This window comes from Gigantopelta aegis, chromosome 9, assembly GCF_016097555.1.
Source record: "Gigantopelta aegis isolate Gae_Host chromosome 9, Gae_host_genome, whole genome shotgun sequence".
Classification (NCBI taxonomy): Eukaryota; Metazoa; Mollusca; class Gastropoda; order Neomphalida; family Peltospiridae; genus Gigantopelta; species Gigantopelta aegis.
Window position 1 is genome coordinate 30,282,394 of NC_054707.1, and position 18,520 is coordinate 30,300,913.

General features: G+C 35.9%; 2 protein-coding genes across 2 annotated transcripts in view; one reads left to right on the top strand and one right to left on the bottom strand.

Moving 5' to 3' along the window:
- Nucleotides 1-4,102, top strand: part of LOC121381303 (TBC1 domain family member 9-like) — a 45,729-nt gene extending 41,627 nt beyond the window's left edge. Inside the window, exons 29-30 of the mRNA XM_041510558.1 lie at nucleotides 819-916; nucleotides 1,662-4,102. Of these exons, the coding sequence (XP_041366492.1) occupies nucleotides 819-916; nucleotides 1,662-2,261 (698 nt within the window). The 3' untranslated portion in view covers nucleotides 2,262-4,102. The remainder of the gene's footprint in view (nucleotides 1-818; nucleotides 917-1,661) is intronic.
- A 376-nt stretch (nucleotides 4,103-4,478) lies between these two features.
- Nucleotides 4,479-17,006, bottom strand: LOC121381304. Its single transcript, XM_041510559.1, has 6 exons — nucleotides 16,456-17,006; nucleotides 12,546-12,657; nucleotides 11,642-11,770; nucleotides 10,456-10,636; nucleotides 5,207-5,381; nucleotides 4,479-4,644 (listed from the first exon to the last, which is right to left on the bottom strand). Exons 1-6 carry the CDS (start codon nucleotides 16,829-16,831, stop codon nucleotides 4,514-4,516), a joined length of 1,104 nt encoding a protein of 367 aa, XP_041366493.1. The 5' UTR covers nucleotides 16,832-17,006; the 3' UTR covers nucleotides 4,479-4,513.
- Nucleotides 17,007-18,520: the final 1,514 nt, after the last annotated feature.

Genomic DNA, 18,520 nt, shown 5'->3' on the forward strand with positions numbered 1-18,520 from the left:
TCAGAAGCTTTCTTTAGGTTCTTTGAAAACATGCTTCTTAACTAAACTTAAAGAAAATTGTACTTGTAGGTTGATCAGTTTTAAAAATGTATCAGAATAGTTTGTGGCCAAATATTCAGTTTGTTAAGTTTTGAAACTGTTGCACAATAATTTTAGTCTAGATTTTAAAAAATGGAGATCGACTTAGCATACACTTTAGTAACAGATTTAGTGAGTGGTTAGTCAGTTCTGGATTTATACACGCACTGGCCTTACATAAAAAGTAGTTAACAGCTTTCTGTTAAAATTGTGGATATTTGCTTTTGTTTATAATATTAGGTCCAATTTGCATGATAAATAGATACTTGTGAGACAGTTTCAAAGAAGTTATAAATAGAGCATCAGCAAGTTACAAATAGCATTTATTTATTATCACACGTCTATTGGTATTAGATCTTCTTGTGAATGTAGTTGCTCTTTAAATATTTTTTGGATGGTGTATAGTCAGAAATGAAAATAGTACGGTAGTTACAAAATCAACAGTTATACTTAATATATTCCTACTGAAGTGTTTTGTTTTTGGTAAAATGTATTTTACAAAAATAATTTAAATTTACTATTATATAAGTAATATATGTATATCTGAATGTACAGATCCATGTGTAAACTGTAGGTTCTTTTGAGATGCACACAATTGATGTGACTAATCTTCCAGACAACATCATGTCATGTATACATGATTGGTACATTTCATTAACAAACTTAGGGTTGTGTTAATGAGGTGATACAACACTTTTCAATGAGGTATTTGAAATTTAATTACCATTTTACTGTTACAGAAAGTTTTGGATCTTACGGTAGTCTGGCCAGGTTATCAGCCAGGAAGCTAAAAGCAGACAGCAAGGAAGATTTTAAAAACATGCCTAGACTCGATCAGGTATATATTGGTAAACTATGATGACCATAGACCTGAAAGTGTTTATATATATTGACAAACTATGATGACCATAGATCTGAAAGTGTTTTTATATATTGACAAACTATGATGACCATAGATCTGAAAGTGTTTATATATATTGACAAACTATGATGACCATAGATCTGAAAGTGTTTATACTATTGGCAAACTACGATGACCATAAATCTGAAAGTGTTTATACTATTGGCAAACTATGATGACCATAAATATTTCTATATTTCACATTATATATCTTTGCCTATTAGTCAATCTTGGCTGCTAGTTGATCCCATAATTTCAAGCGTTTGTAAAAATGTTTTGGATTGGCCTGTACAAATTGGTTAACATAGACTAAAATATTTCTAGTTTCCAATTGATGAGTAACAGTGACTAATATGTGCAATGTTAGAACTAAAGAGAATTATTTAAAGAACTTTGGCTTTGCAAATCAGTATTCATTTGCAATGAAAGATAGCAAGAGAGAATGTGTCAGCTAGTGATGATGAAGACTTTTTCACTGTGCAGCATGTAATTGTGCACAAACAACATTATTATTCAACAGATTATTATAATATCCTGTGTGAAACTAGAAGTGAATGACATTCTTCATGTAGGACCATTTACTGGCATTATTTTTTATTTTTTATAACCACTCGTAACTTCACCAAAACATTCATTAAATCTTGGAGGTACCTTAATTATAGATTTTTTATTTCTTGGACAGTTCCAGTTTATTCAGCTTTGGAAGACACTGTACAACATGTTTTCTAACCACGAACAGGAACAGCAGCTATATCACAGCATAGCAACAATTGGGACCCTTCTACTGCAGATCGGAGAAGTTGGCAAAAGATTTATGCTCAAATCAGAATCTGGAGACAGTTTTATATTGATGGAGCCTGACCTGACTCTGTCATCCAGTACAGACAGTCATCATGATATTTCCGCAAGTGCTTGCAACATTGAAACAGACCTTTCTGACATATCAGCAGACAGTACAGGGAAAAGCACAGAGACAGCAACAGCTTGTGCTAATGAAACTGATGTCACTGCAGACCAGCCAGGGAGCCAGCAGACATCCAATCTAGAAGCAAGTAGTCATGTATCATCCTCAGAAAGTCAGCAGTCGGGCATGATTTCTTCATCTTCCAGTAAACCAGACTCGGATTGGTCAATAAGTTTTGAACAGTTTTTGGCCTCAATGCTGACGGAGCCAGTGCTTGTGGACTTCTTTGAACAGACATATGATGTGACTGATGCAGTTTCACACATGCGAAACAAGAGACTCTTAACTCGACAGAACAGTCCTTTGGAAGTTCTGTGATTTTAATTTTTAACATTACTTTTGTAAATCCAATTCAATAATGTTTAGTTTTTTTTCATTGTGGTGGATGGGTTACTAGTTTGCACAATATCTTGCTAGTCTGCTAGTTGTAATTCAAAAGGAAGCTCAACACACTTCATCTAGTCCACAGCAATACAAATAAGGTTATACAAGGTATGTATGTAAAGTCTTTACAACTTTTGTTTCAACTCATGTAATCATCATCATAATATTATGTTAAACAGTTTTTGACCCAGACTCAAACCATTGGTTTTCTTTGTAAATTTTAGTTCTAAACCAGCATCTGGCATCTTTCATGAACGGATCTGGATATGTGTTCACATACTCAAACCGGGTATTCAGAACGTTTGAGAAAGGAAGGGATAAGTGGTCAAATGACTGGAAAATCGGATCCTTGACCAATCTATAATAAGAGTAGGAAATGCTTGTCTACATGTAGGTCAGAGGTCATGAAAAAAACAACTAAAAGAGTGTTTTTTAAATTTTGTCTACAGACTTAGTCTTCCATGAATAGGTTTTTCTTTTCAACTTTACCTGACCTCAAACTAATCAATTTTCCCTTTGGAACAATAGATTGATCCAAACATCCCAAGAGTTAATAGGATGACTTAAAACCCTCCGAGTCCTTTGCAACCTGTTCTGGCCACATGATAGCAGCTTCCTGGACTGGTCCACTTTTTTAAAGGGGGAAAATGCCACAGGTCTGAAGTCCGGTTAAGTATTCATGAAAGAGTAAACTATCCAATTCTCTGACAACAGGAAAATACTTTCTCTGCATTCATTGGAGTTAAAAGAAACCAACATTGGAGTTAAAAGAAACCAACTGAGATGAGATCCAATTACTGTTAGTCATTGATAAGAAGTCCTATTGGAGGTTTAATTCAGTATGTTGTATTTTAGCTTTGAGTGGTATGGAAAATAAAAAAATATTGTCAAATAGATTGATTATAATAATTCAATTCAGATGGGTACCAGTGATTTTGTTTTACACTGACACAATAGGTCAAATCAATGTCCAGTTAATGTATTATTTGTTACACTATGTTGGTGAAACTGTTGGTGAAACTGTAAGTAACCATTAGTTAATATTAATAACCAATATTGTATTTATTTATTGGCAACTGTGGAAGATCTAATAATTGTAAGAGTCTAGTTTTATAGATTGTGTCACTTATATTGGAAAAATATGCAAAATAGTTGTAATAATATTGACACTAGTTGTATATAATTAAAGCTTATATAATTAAGCTTTTGCAAAATATTTCAATGTAAAAGATATTATGGTTAAATACTATATACATGGATTAGAATACCCCATCCCCAAAAATCCTGAAAAATTACAGGGGCTTATTTAAAAAATTGTCCAAATGAGTATGCACATTTACACTGCTCACAGATCTCACAAGATCAAAACAGACCAATGGTGATGAAAATAACATAACCACAGCAATGGTGGTTGGTATAAAATCCGGACTACTGGGCAAGTATAAAATGTGGATTGCTGGGATGAAACGCAGAAAATTTTAACAAAATCCAGAACAAAATTGGGCTGCACAAAAATCTGGATAAATCTGGACGATTCTCATCTATGTATATACAAAATATGTTCTAGTCATATTTTTTTTTTATTATTATCCACATGGTTCAACGTAACAAGAGTTAATAAAAATTATACAGAGCACACATTTAATAACAAAAGTAATGACGTAACTTTTGGAAGCGACATGTTTGTTTCGCCAGTCCTAGCTTAGACGTCATTTCATCATCTCCTTCTAGTTGTGGTTGAAACATTTTGAGACTGCCCTTGTTATCAATAATATGGATAATGTGTATGTCATACTGATTTTATGAAACTCGTGTAAGGATTTATGTATTACCCTTGCTCGTTCGAGCAACACACCTGTTTTGTAAAATCAGTACGATACACAAGCTCATATAATAATCTCTATATATAAAATCCAAAAGTCAAACAATGATAATTTTATTTCAGGGATTCTGTTTCAAATATGTTTTAAGAAATGGGCAGAATATTGGTCTTGACAGGTCTGGGTGAGGGGAAAAACTGCACAAAACATGTAGTGAATCTCAACAGTGGATCGCAGAGAGCAATTTTTGTAAGATGCATTATCCTAGTTCTGATTTCACAAAAATGTTCTCTACCAGCCTCTAGTTCAGGAAAAACAACTGTAAAGTTCATCAGATTTGATATTTATTGCTAAATATTCCTATTGTCATTTGATGTCAGGTCTTATGTTTTTCAAAAATTTCCATAGCAAGGTGATGGTGAGAGTTTCATAATCATGAAAAAGGTCCTTGCTCCCATGCAGAAATACTACACTATTGGGGCATTCCTCTCTCTCATCTGAAAGGGGAAAAAAACCAGTTTGCAGTAAAACTGTTAAACAAAATGTCAAATCTAATTTTAATAATCATGTCAGGTCAACATAATGGGCTCAATGTAGCTGGTTCTCTCTTTAAGACTATATGTCAAAATTATCGGATGATTAATAAATCAATGATCTAGTGGTGTCGTTAAACAAAACAAACATAATAGGCTCAAGTAGTCCAATTTAAGAATTGACAATTACGGGCAACACAACTGTATATTGTTATTTATCACACAAATACTGCAACAGCCTCTATTTTAATGTACATTGTACACGTTTACCTCCTACATTACAGAAATTTGTTAAATAAAACAAATATTTTAAATTTATATTTTGTTTGTTTCTGTTACTGACTTTGTTTCTTTTTTTTATATTAATTTTGAGGTGTTGTTATTCTTACCAAACCACCAGTGTTATGTTTACTTGACAGTGTTGTGATTTCTATCTGACTGCTTTACAGATTTCATTCATCCGAGACATTAAGTTGATTGTCTGTTTGTAAAACAAAACGAGTACTGACTTCTCTAGGAAACTTACTGTAAGAGTTATTTAAATTTCCCTTCTCATCACACTCGATCATTTTATTGCGAGGGATGCCCAGCATCTTGACGAGGTCCTCCACCAAGGGGCTGGGTATAAATTCATCATTCTCACCAAACAGAACTAGTTTGGGAATTTCCATGTGACTCAATCCAACAGCTAACCCTGCGACCTGAAAAAGTGGAACTGTAATTTGATATTGGAAGTTAAAATACACCAACAAGTCATTTAAAATGTAATCTTTTCTGTATTTTCAAATGAAACATATCTTTAAGAGATGTGCATAGAATATGACAACCATTTAGATGAGTTCATATTATGTGTATCACTTTAATCCTCACCAGAATATGCCAAGATTGTATTATGTCCACAGGTGAAACATTTTGGACTAGAGAGACTGCAGATATCTTCATCTTAAAGGTTGTTAATGGGGTTTAGATTTGATGAATATGTTAGCCACCAAATTTCATATTTTCAGCCTGGAATTAGTCATCTGTCAAGTGACAGAAAACACTGAACATTGCATTTCATGTACTTTGACCAATTTTAAACAGCTGGTCTCTTACTATAATCTTTCTAAAAATTAAACAAATGTATCCATTAATGTCCAAGATTTTGGGGTGCATAAATTTTATCCTTCATACCCTCTGGCAGAAATCTTGTCAGGTGAATGTTGAAAGTCGCATTGTTTTTTAGGGCCATGGCAGTTTTCAACTGAACCTGTTCAAACAGTAGTGCTGTACTAGCCTTGCTGACTGACAGCATTACAGGTCACTTCTTGCCGACTAACAGTGTTAAAAACCCCAAAACTTTACAAATTACCACCAAACTGCATAGGTTAAATCTTCAAGTAATCTGAACGACAGAACATGACCAGGGCATTCTCTCCAATGAAAAGTTGAATGAGCATTTGGCAAAACTGGACGATTCCAGTGAGTTCTATCTAGTGCCTCGTCTATAGGAAGAAATGTTTTATTTAGCGACGCACTCAACACATTTTATTTACGATTATATGGTGTCAGACATATGGTTAAGGACCACACAGATTTTGAGAGGAAACCCGCTGTTGCCACTTCATGGGCTATTCTTTTCAATTAGCAGCAAGGCATCTTTTATTTGCGCTTCCCACAGGCAGGATAGCACAAACCATGGCCTTTGTTGAACCAGTTATGGATCACTGGTCGCTGCAAGTGGTTTACAGCTACCCATTCAGCCTTGCGGAGCACTCACTCAGGATTTGGAGTCGGTATCTGGATTAAAAATCCCATGCCTCGATTGGGGTCTGAACCCAGTACCTACCAGCCTGTTGACCGATGGCCTAACCACGATGCCGGTTCGTCTACATGATGACAGCCATTCCCAAGAAATTCTTTAATGGAGATTGCATCACTCCAAAGTTTATTTCATCCCTCTTGCATCATCACAGAGGACTGCCATTCTCAGACTAGTTTACTAAAGCACGTAGTTCTACCTTTAGTCTTTTTGTACTGCATTATCTTTTACATCAGAGACAATGCAAGTCAAGCTTCATACCTTGGCTGTTCTAGCATTTCGTCTTCACCCATGTATTAAAAATGAAATTTAATCTGTATAATTTAATGGCAATTTGTAAAGAAACATTTTTATTTATACTGGATTTCTTTAAAAAAAAAAAAAAAAAAAAAAAAAAATTGAGTTGGTATGGGTTTAAAACTTAACAACATGTTTTTATATGAATTTTAACTTTATTCATTATGAAGTTGCATGCCAATTCATCGGTTTCCTTTTTAGGCAAACATACTATATACGGTGAGTACATGGTTATTAATCAACAAAGACCATTCTAGTTTTTATTTTGTCTGTGCAGTTAAATTTCAATATGATAACTGGAGGGCTAGTAAGATGTTTCTTGAACTCGCCCTGCTGGCGACCATTGTTTTCATGTTAATTTTCAACCCTGAGTCACGTGACCGGAACAGGAAGGATAATGCAGTTGAAGAATTTTAGGCCATCCCATTGTCTGTTGTGATGTTCGAAACAAGACTACTATCCTTTGGGGAATATGCATTTGTTTTGAGGACAGGGGCTTGTAACTGGAAGCAGTCAGACGGGCCTACAAAACTCACGGTAGTCTGAAAGCAATACCAAAAAGTTAAGTGTGCAACACGAACCACTCCTAATTTTACTCCTCACATAGGACCGGTGTAAATTTTCAGATTTACAACAAAATTTAGTTCAGTAGTAGCATGGACGTAACATTAGTTTGTATCATTAAAAAGGCGAGTGATGGTATAATTCTAACCCTAATCAGGTCAGGTAATAGGATTTAACATTCAGAAAAAGCTGTTGTAGCACACCCCTGTCATGGGCACAGGTGTTGGCTCTTGCCAGCTCCTCTGTCCAGGGCAAGAAAGTGTTGAGGTGGGTAGTAGAGGGGATCGCCTGCACTGGCATGTGCAAAAGAGCAAAGGGAGCTCATCGGGATTGGAAGCTGGTGAGGGTGTTGATTTTGGTGCTATTTAGTTTGTAAATATCTTGTGGGATTATAGTCATGTATAAACTGTTATGTCGTGAAGGTAATTTGAACACATGGAGGCTCTGGTGGTTTGACTCTCACAGATCCTCGCTTTTAGTCCTTAGGAGGACTCGGCCATTGGGGGACGGCTTTGAGTGTCCTGAGATTGGCACTGTAGATTGGTGGGAGGCACCTTATGGGAGTCTCTTTCAAAGTCCTTAAAATAACTGTTTGTAATGGCCCTTAAAAGAGCCTTCATGTCCTGATGATAATGTTTGTCTGCTAACCCTAATATTAACTAGATCATTATATTATATAGACCAAGCATTACTGAATTGTGAGTGATCTTAGAAAACAAATGCACTCATCGCAGTTGCTGTATGCTTCTCCATCTGTAATTACCGGTAGTCTTAAGTTAACCCATTCCGACTATGGAACGGGAAATCCAGTTAAAAAAAATAATCACCGTTCAGACTACAGAACGGGTAATCCCGTTGTATGTTTTCAGTTTGTATTTACCACCAAATTTGTCACAGGTTGACATGCACAATAGAGGCAGTGCTAACAACAACATCCTGTAGAAGTGTTACATGGTTTGCCGTGAGAATGTGCTCATTTGTTCAGAACTTTTCAGCCTATTTGGTACAAGTGTTCTGTTAACTACATCCATTTTCTATAATACGACCTTCACGGAAAAATACCGCGATAGTGATGTTTTATCGTAATGTAACAGTGATAATTCTGATGGAATTCCACTAGCTGAAATATTATCACGAATTCAAGATGACATACCACTTTCGAGATTTGCACGTGGTCGGAAACATTTTCTAAATGGGTTTATTCATTTACACATTTTCATAGAAATTTGTTATGTTTTTATAACCAGTGATTTTGTTTAATATACCTCTATATTTGTATAATAATGAGCTCCTTCTCATAGAAAATTGACTTATGTTTACAAATATGCTTGAACCAGTCTTCTACTATGAATAATAAATAAGTTATCATCAAATAACCATCTGTAAATGTATCCTTTGTTTAACTGTCAAATATATCAATTCCCGGGGCACTTTGAAGACAATGGGTTAATGAGTCTGAAAGGGTTAATTACGTGATTTGTAATTTATTTAACGGCATCTCAGTATATTTGACAAACTACTACTATTTGATATCTAACATGGTTATTTCGACACTTTGGGGTGTGTGAGGGTGGGGGGGGGGGGGGGGGAGTGAGGAGGACCTGTTGGGCCTCTGCTGCCACACAAAAGTGGGCATGCAATTTTTATATTCACTTTCCTAAAGATAGGACAGTATATACCACAGCCTTTCACATATTAGTCATGGGGATGGAATAAAAATATTCAAGTACACCAAAAGCAATTGATTCTGCGTTGACTCATCACACCATAAAGCGAGCACTCTACCACTAAACTACATCCACCCATCTGTTGTCAGTATGTGTTACAAGCATTTTCTATGGATCTCATTGGTGGCAACAAGGGAATCCCCTTATCGTAAGTGTATAAGTCATTACAGTCATGTTCCTCTAGCTTTACGCCAAAACTATGTTTATTTCGGGTTATACTACTAAAAATTTCCTATGACTGTCGAAGTGCGGTCGTAGCAAACACATAACACCAAAATATTTACAACTGCTTCGAGTTACAAGCCCCAGGTGAAGCTGAAGAGAATTACAGAAAATTAGCTTATTTATCTCTCATGGAAACATTTCTTTCAAAATAAGCACATAGGTCTTTCAACTTAGCACTCATTGTCTTTCAATGTGTAATTAATGTTGGACTGAATCTTCCAATACATTTTTCACTTAACTAGAAGCACAGGAGATGCAATTCTTCACAGATGGACAGACTTAACAGACTTAACTTGACTTGATAGCACTATTGTGTTCTGGATATTGCAGAGCCACAATATGACAATAATATATATACTGTCATTTAATTTAAATTAGTACATTATTTATATACTGTAGATCCTGAAATTAATGTGATCATAATATTAATGCGAAAAATGTGAGTTTGTGTTAATCGCATTAATAATATTACACATATATTTCTATGTTTTGCACATGTGTCCCATGTTATTAAAACAAACAAAAAATATTAAAACAACTGGAGCACAATTCACCGTAGCAAGATGCCAGCCACGTGTGACGATTGCAGATTCTTTGGCCACCCTCTCAAAAGCCGACACAATCCATCACGCATGAATGGGTTTTAGCACTCAAATATTGCGGTTGACTGTTTCTTTGTCTTTACTGTTCAAGTTCCCTGCAACTTTGTTGGCATACAGTTGTAATGATAAATGTATTCTAATGTTTAGCCAGATGTAGGTAACTATAAATGTTACGTAAATGATTGCCAGAAAAATATGCTGCGAGTTGATGTAATTAAAAACAATAGGGACTAAACAGGGTAATTGATCTGTACACAGACATGTTAGTGAGTTGATCTCATTGAAGACGCCTGTAACTTGGATTTAACCGAAAAGTACACAGATGTGTGTTATTAGGAAAGTTACTATTTTAAAGGGAGGCCACTTGCATTAATTTCATGTCGCATTTTAGTCTGCCCACCGTCACTCACACTAATTTAGGGACGTGTTAATTTCAAGATCTACAGTATGCTAAACCCATTTGACTTTTTAAAGGCACCTCTAGTAATAACAATATTTTCATTAAATTTGAAAAAAGCAAACAATATAAAATTTTAGCTCTTTTTTTCTTACTCCTCACCTCAGCAAAGTCAATACCACAAATTGTATATGATGTGCAAACAAAATCCTTCACAATGAATTCTGAAAATCCAGAAAATAACATCTTCCTCATGTGTACAATAAGGAATACTAGTGGTCGGTATACTGGATGTTCCCACAGCCAAACCACTGCTCTGTGAATGGATATCGGTTGTATTAGTCTGCAATGAAAAGAAGGCAATCTTCGTCTAATGGCACACCTTTAAAACATAGGTACATATAGATGGTGTCTAACTGCTATTTGACACCTGAGGCCTAATTCACTAAACTCTTGCAACTTTGCGATCTCGCAGTGCAATGCTCAAATACTTGCAAAGAGGATGCTTTGTTGTCTAGGAGAGCCTAAGAGAGCCTTGTGAATTAGGCCCCTGGTCTAGAGTGAGAAAGGAAACCAGCTACTGCCACACAGCCTACTCCTATAAAGTAGCAGCAAGATATCCTTTATATGAAGTTCCACCTATAGACAGAAGTTAAAAGGTTTGTTTATGTTTAACAACAGCACTAGAGCACATAGATTTATTAATCATCAGCTAATGGATGTAAAACATTTGGTCTTCCCAAAGACAGAACTGCACATGCCCCAGCTATATAGTGTATCATTCCTGGGGTACTGGCACTCACCTGATGCATGGCAGTCTGCAATCGATGCTTGTCGGTGGGCCCATTGGGATATTTCTCGTTCCAGCCAGTGCACCACGACTGGTATATCAAAAGTCATGATATGTGCTATCTTGTCTATGAGGTGGTACATATAAAAGATCCCTTGCTACTAATGGAAAAATGTAGCGGTCTTCCTCTCTAAGACTAAATGTCAAAATTACCAAATGTTTGACATTCAGTAACCAATGACTGATAAATCAATGTGCTCCAGTGGTGTCGTTAAACAAAACTTTACCTTTTGGTTGGGACAAGAATAAACATCATATATAGTGATGATCCTAATGCTACATTTTACAGCCTTAACCACAAAACAAAAAGAATTGGAGATCGTGTTATGTAATATCTAAAGAAGAAAATGGCTAAAACTGATGGCTGTACTGGTAGGCATTATTATACGGCCATGGATAAGAGATTTAACACAGTTATATTCAATCTGGTTCAAATGTACTTGTTGTGTCATCATTATACAAAGAAGCCATACATGTAGGTCATTAAAGCACACTGACCTGAAGTCTTCTGTTACAGGCCATGGAGAAATAAAAACTGCTGATTTGAATATGTCTTTGGTGACGACTGACGTACACAATCGCAGCAGTGGGAAGCAACCCGAGCCAATCCCAATTATCATGTCAACTCTGAAATTAGGTAAACGAGTTAAATGTAGACAAATTACATTACTGTACTTACCAATTTTTTTAATATTGTTGTCATTTGTGAAAATGCATAAACATTATAAGCAGAAATTTTTTCAAAGTTTCTTGAGCTATGCATGACAAGATAAATAAAATTAAATAATAAATAAAATAAAATTTAAAAATAAACTAGCATTCTGAGAGTCCTGTAATACATGTCCCTTACCGAGCCCATCACATTTTCGTATCTCCTAAGTTCAAGGGCCATAACTCTGTACAAAAATGTGTAAATCACTTGATCTGTAACAGAATATTAATAAATCTACACACAAAATTTCAGCTCAATATCTGAAGGCATTGCAAAAATAAAACAGTCCAGAAATAAATTATTAAATAAGTTTAGGGCCATAAAATGGGTAAATTGTCATGAAAGTCAAACTTGATCAGATCATCTAAAACAGAACATGATAAAGCTATATGCAAGTTCAGCTCAATATTCTGAGGTTTTGCCAAAAAAATATCTCATAAATATCAAACTTGATCTGTAACAGAACATGTATATACATGTATATATATACAAAATGTCAGCTCAATATCGTGAGGCATTATGAAAATATCATCTGGAAAACTATATGTGGGACAAACAGACGGATGGACGGACAGACAGACGAACAGAGATGAAACCTATAGTCCCCTCTGGTTGGACCAGTAGTGGACTAATAAATGGTGTTTTTAAATTGTCAGTGTAAAACATGTTAATGAAACAAGGTCCACTTACCGTTTTATCCCAATGTTTTCGAGGAAATCACAAACAAACTGAGACTTCTCATCATTTGTGTGCATAAAAATCTCATCATGTTCAGATGAAAGTCCTTCTGTGTGACCAAAGCCTGTAAGAAGATAATATATATGTAATTACCGGTAGTTAAACACTAAACACGAAACACATTCAAACATTTACGCAGAACTACTTTTTCTGTTCTTAGTACACAAAGGTCTTTTAGTGCAGTAATGTTAATAATAGCCTGGCTATTAAATAGCTGATAAAAGAGTTGTGCATATTCAAAAATGTATTTTAAGTAATTTTAATTTCAACTTAACATTGCACTGATTATGAGGTAAAAATGTTTGAAGTTAGCATGTCTGTACATGTATGCACTCAATATGGGCGTACTTATTTCGGACACACCCTTTATCGCCTCAGCTGTGGTGTATTACATAATTGGAGATTATTATATGAGCTTGTGTTGTACGGATTTTACGAAACCAGTGTCAGCATTTTTGTATTGCCTGTTATTTTTCTTTAAAATCTATTTTTTAGCCATTATCAAATAGGGGACAAATTGTAATGCGAGTAACCGACTATTTTGATAACCAAAAATGTATTAATTGTACAATTTCAAAACTCTTTATCATATAAAGATACCTAAACCATAGCTATACACCAATATATCCACTTTTATCATAGCTGTTACAGTATGAGGAGACTTTGGATTTTAAGTGTGTTCCATTTTTTGTCATGTCCTTTTTTCGTAACGCGAATAACCGATGTATGAAAACTAATCATCATATTTCCTTTTTCTTTTTTTCTATAATATACATTGATTATCTAACATATAAAATGTAATAAAGTAAATAAGTGTTGAATGTATAATTATTAATCCTGAGCAAATCAGAAGAATTAGTATGGTAAAAATGTAATGTGAGTAACCCTGGAATTGCACATATATATATATATTTAGGCTTATTAGCCAGTAAGTGGCAGCAAAAACTAACTTGGTGTTAGTGAGAAGTATGTTGGCATAATTATTCACACTCTGGTATTGTTCTATTAAAGATGCACACCCTAGTTCCATCCAGCGAAAATAAATTATAATTTGGTTAATCTACAAATCTGTAACACACTTAGATCACGTTTTTATCAAATGGAGTGAAAAAGCAGGTTTTATATCGATAAATACCATGGGAATCCCCATGTCCCAATTGCTTGAAATAATTTTGAAAGTTTGTATTCTGATGTCACCGGTAGATGTCGCTCGAAGCACAACAATGCCTACGTCACGACAAATTTCACAGACTTGGGGTGCGTTCTTTTCACCTCTCCTGGACATGTTCCAACTGTTCTGTCCTGGTTGTATCCCCTCTCCAGATATCGTAGGACTTAGCAAAAATTATGGGTTTTAAGGGTTTGTAACGTTTTGTATTGAGATACTTACTTGTCTGAACTTTATTGTTACTGAAAATGTTCACGAACTGTGAAGAAAAATCTCACAAATGAACAACAAATCGGCTGTTGATTGCGCAAACCGTGTACGAGAAAACAAACCGAACCAAAATGATAACGGTCACGTGGTATACCAACGTCTGTGACACTGAAATGGAAATATCCCCTCTAAAAATAGATTAGACCTTGTCTGCTCAACGTTTTTTTCTTAGACGCGCGTGAGTTTTTCAAAAATACGAAAAATGCATTTTGTGGTATTACAAACACCAGGATTACCAAAAAACACTTTAGGTGAATGGAAATGTATATTCTAAATAATAAACGGTAAGTAAAGTGCAATTTTATTTGTGACAAAATGGGTTTAATAGCGAAAAACAACGCCGTAATGGTTAACAACTAGGGTGTCCCTTTAAAATAAAATGTTGGTAACTTGTGTTACATATTTTTCGGTTACTCGCATTACAATTTTTGATGTATCCGTGTCATGTTTCATGTCACTATTGTGAAACATTTGTGGTTTCACTACCTGTAGTATGTATTAGTGTAGGAAAATATCAAATGTCATTTGTTAGAAACAAGAAATAAATAATAGACAGAGTATGACAAATATTTTGAAAAGTTACTAGCCACAGGGCTAGTGGGTTTGTGAAAACCACTAGCCCACCAAGATAAAGCACTAGCCCAAATTCTTGATCAATTATAACTGGATTTTTATCTAATTTTTGTAAGATTACACATTTACGATTATAACAGTAAAATGAAACAAGCACTTAAATTATGTTGTAACTTTCAGTTTTTGTCGTGTTGTACATGTACGTTTGGTCTTTTGTCAAGTGTGATCCATCATTATTGTCCCATTTTCGCTTTTGCCCTCTCCTGGGAAAAATAATTGATTAAACTCATGGTTGGTATCTAAAACCACTATCAAAACAATTAAATTTAAATGAGGGTACGACAGTGTGACACGATAATAGATGGTTCAGTGTATTTGGTAGTGGGTTATGTTTTTAGGGCCTACTATTCATGTCGCCAGGAACGGTACTGCCAATTGCTCAAATACAGGGCATTATCCCATGTCAGACCGATATCAAAAGACTGTAACGGCGACATCTAATCCGTTGTTAATTGATGAACAAAAAAGGTATTATCTTGTATCGGCAGCTGTGAGACATTATCCAAACGTAATAGCCCAAGCCGAGTCATTGCATGTGCGGTTAGCATTAAAGTAAATTGTTTTCCTGGTTGCCGATAACCATATGTAAGCGAAGTGTTAAATTAGAAAACAATAGGTAAATAAAACAAACACTGAAATTCAAAGCATGACTGGGGTTTACTTGATTGAGATTAACCTGTCGTCGCGATTGGTGATTTCCAAGTTAGCCTAAAACATAATTATGTGCGCGATTAACTACCACGTGACGTGTCCAACCAATCAAAACACGCATGTCATTAGACTTATTTCCTGTGCCAGAAACTTGAAAGGGAAAAGTAAACAATGCATGCTGTAACCGTGACGATGTAGAGATAGCATGTTACTGCAGTTTGCAGACCTAGTTCAAGTGGATTATTATTATATATACAGATGATGTTGTTGATATTATTCTATGACAAACGTCACAATCAAATTTATTAAACGAAATTTCAGCCGAGAGAAAAAGAAAAAAAAACAAAAACACGATCGAGCGATAAGGAGAGGGGGTGGGAAAACCACTAGCCCGCAGCGCTAGTGGTTTTGCGTTTCTCACTAGCCCGAACTTAAAAACCACTAGCCACGGGCGTCGGGCTAGCGGATTTGTCGAACTCTGTAATAGAGAGGAAAAAATAGCTATTTCGGTTACTCACTTTACATTGTGCTACATTTGACCAAGAATTACAAACATCAGGTATAGGTTTTACATTTTTGAGATAATCTGGTGAAATTTTCTGACCACTCAGAGTTATCCCTGGTAGATATCTCTGAAAATGTTTCAAGTGAGAACACCCATGCGGCATTATCTACAAGACGGGGACACCCCTCCCACATCCACCTTCTACGCTGACCCAATGTTAAATTCTTTCTGACCCCCTGGCATCTCCACTACTAGTTCACCAAGGTAAACATCTATGGTCCGGGTTTTTTTACATTTTGACATTTAATAAACATCACAATCATAAATATCGTGCCAGAGACGTTTATCTTGATGAACTACTCTACTACAAACCCCTTTGCAGCACCCACCCTTACATAGACATCACATCAGATATTCCAGCAACTGGAGAAGCATTTCAACTTTTGGGGCCAATGCATAATTTTTAGTGTGCATGTGTGTGTGTGTGGGGGGGGGGGGGGGGGGGGGGAGAGGTTGGACCTATGCTCTAGAATGTGCTTAGTTGATGCATTCATGCATGGCTTTTGATTTACAGATCATACTCAGAGTCATAGTCATAGAGGTTTAGAGAACTCAAACTAGACTTTATTTTAAACCTGGAAAGTTTGGCGCAATGACACGACATCCCATCAAAACAAAGGATTCGAGAACTTGTATGAGATCATCGTGTGAGCCCGGTGTATTGTGAAGAGCGACGATTGTTGGCAGGGACGCTGTAGTCTTGAGGTCGTCATCCGGGTGGGAGTCGGCGTAACACACGTCGAACAGGACACCATTGGGAATGTCTTCCCACGTGTTGACGCACGTCTGCACGTACACATAGCGCAGTTTGATGCTGGGATTCGCAGCTGAGACAGTACTTTTCACCGACACACATGGCGTCCTTGCAAAATACCGGACAGGTGCGAAAAACAGAGAACGCACCTTGTATTTATGAAAACACAACCTACACAAATTCCTTAAAATAGCCATAATCGAGTTATCGCACTTGACTTTGTCTTCTTTTTGTATTTTCTCTGTTCGACGTGGTTCCAGACTGCTGGTGCTCCCTTGCACCTGCCAGTGCAGGCGGTCCCTCCTTTCCTTCCCCACCTTTCTGTCCTGGACGGAGGAGCCGGCCGAGGCCGTCTCCTGTGCCCATGACAGGCGTGCGCTACAACAGCTTGTTCTGAATGTGCACGTTAAGCCCTATGACCTGACCTGACGTGGTTCGACTGGAGCACCAAGGAAAGATCACACACATGTCGCAATATGGGTGAGGTGTACCGAACTGGAGGGTCTAGTTATTAAATGTGAGGTCATAGATATATATCAAAGCGACTCTTAGAAATAATACACCAAAAACTAGCAATAAATCTATAATACATTTTGTTTAACTACACATAACCCTAACAATGCCGAATTATTATACGCCCATCTATGGGTCGTATTATGATATATCGTTGTCCGTACGTACGTCCGTCTGTTAACTTTTTTCTTGTCCGGACCATATCTTGCAGATCATATCTTGCATACAGATGCATACAGGACCATCAAATCACATGCTGGAACAATTTGGGATTGTGGTTTGTCCAAAACAAACTGTTCATCCATCCCATTGCAATTGCACAAAATTACAGTTGAATCATACTCGTAATATATTAATTGATATAGATATGGTTTTCCATCAAACTCCTGATGGGCATATCGTGTACCTCACCGGTACTCCTTTTTCAGAAGGCATACGACGATACGACAATTTTAATATTTTGCAACACCAAGAAGACAATTCCAATTAAATTCACAATAATTAAATGTAAGCGACAACCTACAAACCTAAACAAGATGCTAACAAATGCGAAATATTCAGAACAAGATACAGACCCCAGAGTTACAAAATGTAAAGATCCACTGTATGGTATTTGTAAACACGTGCTAATATAAATTCAAAGGAATTTACTGTGAAGAGCAATTTGAAATTCTCATCAACAAATATAACTGAAATGTACAAACAGTGGGATCATTATCAGATAAATGCCTAGATTTAGGTTTTTACTTTAAAAAATAAAAAGTTACCATCTTTGTTTAAATTATTGGGTGACTTCATATAATAAACACCAGGGGAGCATAAGTCGGTATTAGCAGCTCACTTTTCTTCCAAAACATTTATAAAGTTATAAACTAGGTCACCCACTCGATTATTTTGTCAGTAACGTAATATGTTTGTAAATTAATCACAAATTAATAACAAAACATACAGACTGACATACATCATCAAAACTTTTTATCCCTAAGTAAAATTGAAAGATTTACTAGAAATTGAGCTTCTTGTTTGGTTTTCTAATTGCTTTAAATTATAAATAATGAATTTAAAGTGACACATTAACCCCCCCCCCCCACGCAAAATTAATACTTTTAAAAGAGAAATCTTGAGGTAGTTTCGATGCAGTAAAACAAAAAATAATAATAACCGTTGATTAAAGTATTTGCTTTAATTAATATGATGTTGCATCAATACTTTATGAAATAAAATAAAATGTGTAGCACACAATCATGAATGATTTTATTCCCTGTTACGGTATTGACTTGCACGCTACGGTACTGACCTCCGTTACGGTACTGACAAACATCACAGAAAAAAAGAGAAGATTAATTCCTGAACCAAACAGCAAATTAAAGGAA

Bases quoted from the DNA above. Each gene is read 5' to 3' on its own strand.
- LOC121381304 (XM_041510559.1), bottom strand. From the start codon at position 16,831: ATGGCTATTTTAAGGAATTTGTGTAGGTTGTGTTTTCATAAATACAAG. The intron at 11,771-12,545 runs GTAAGTGGACCT...ACCTAATTTCAG, and splicing joins GAAAACATTGGGATAAAACG to AGTTGACATGATAATTGGGA. The intron at 10,637-11,641 runs GTCAGTGTGCTT...TTTTCATTGCAG, and splicing joins CCTGTAACAGAAGACTTCAG to ACTAATACAACCGATATCCA.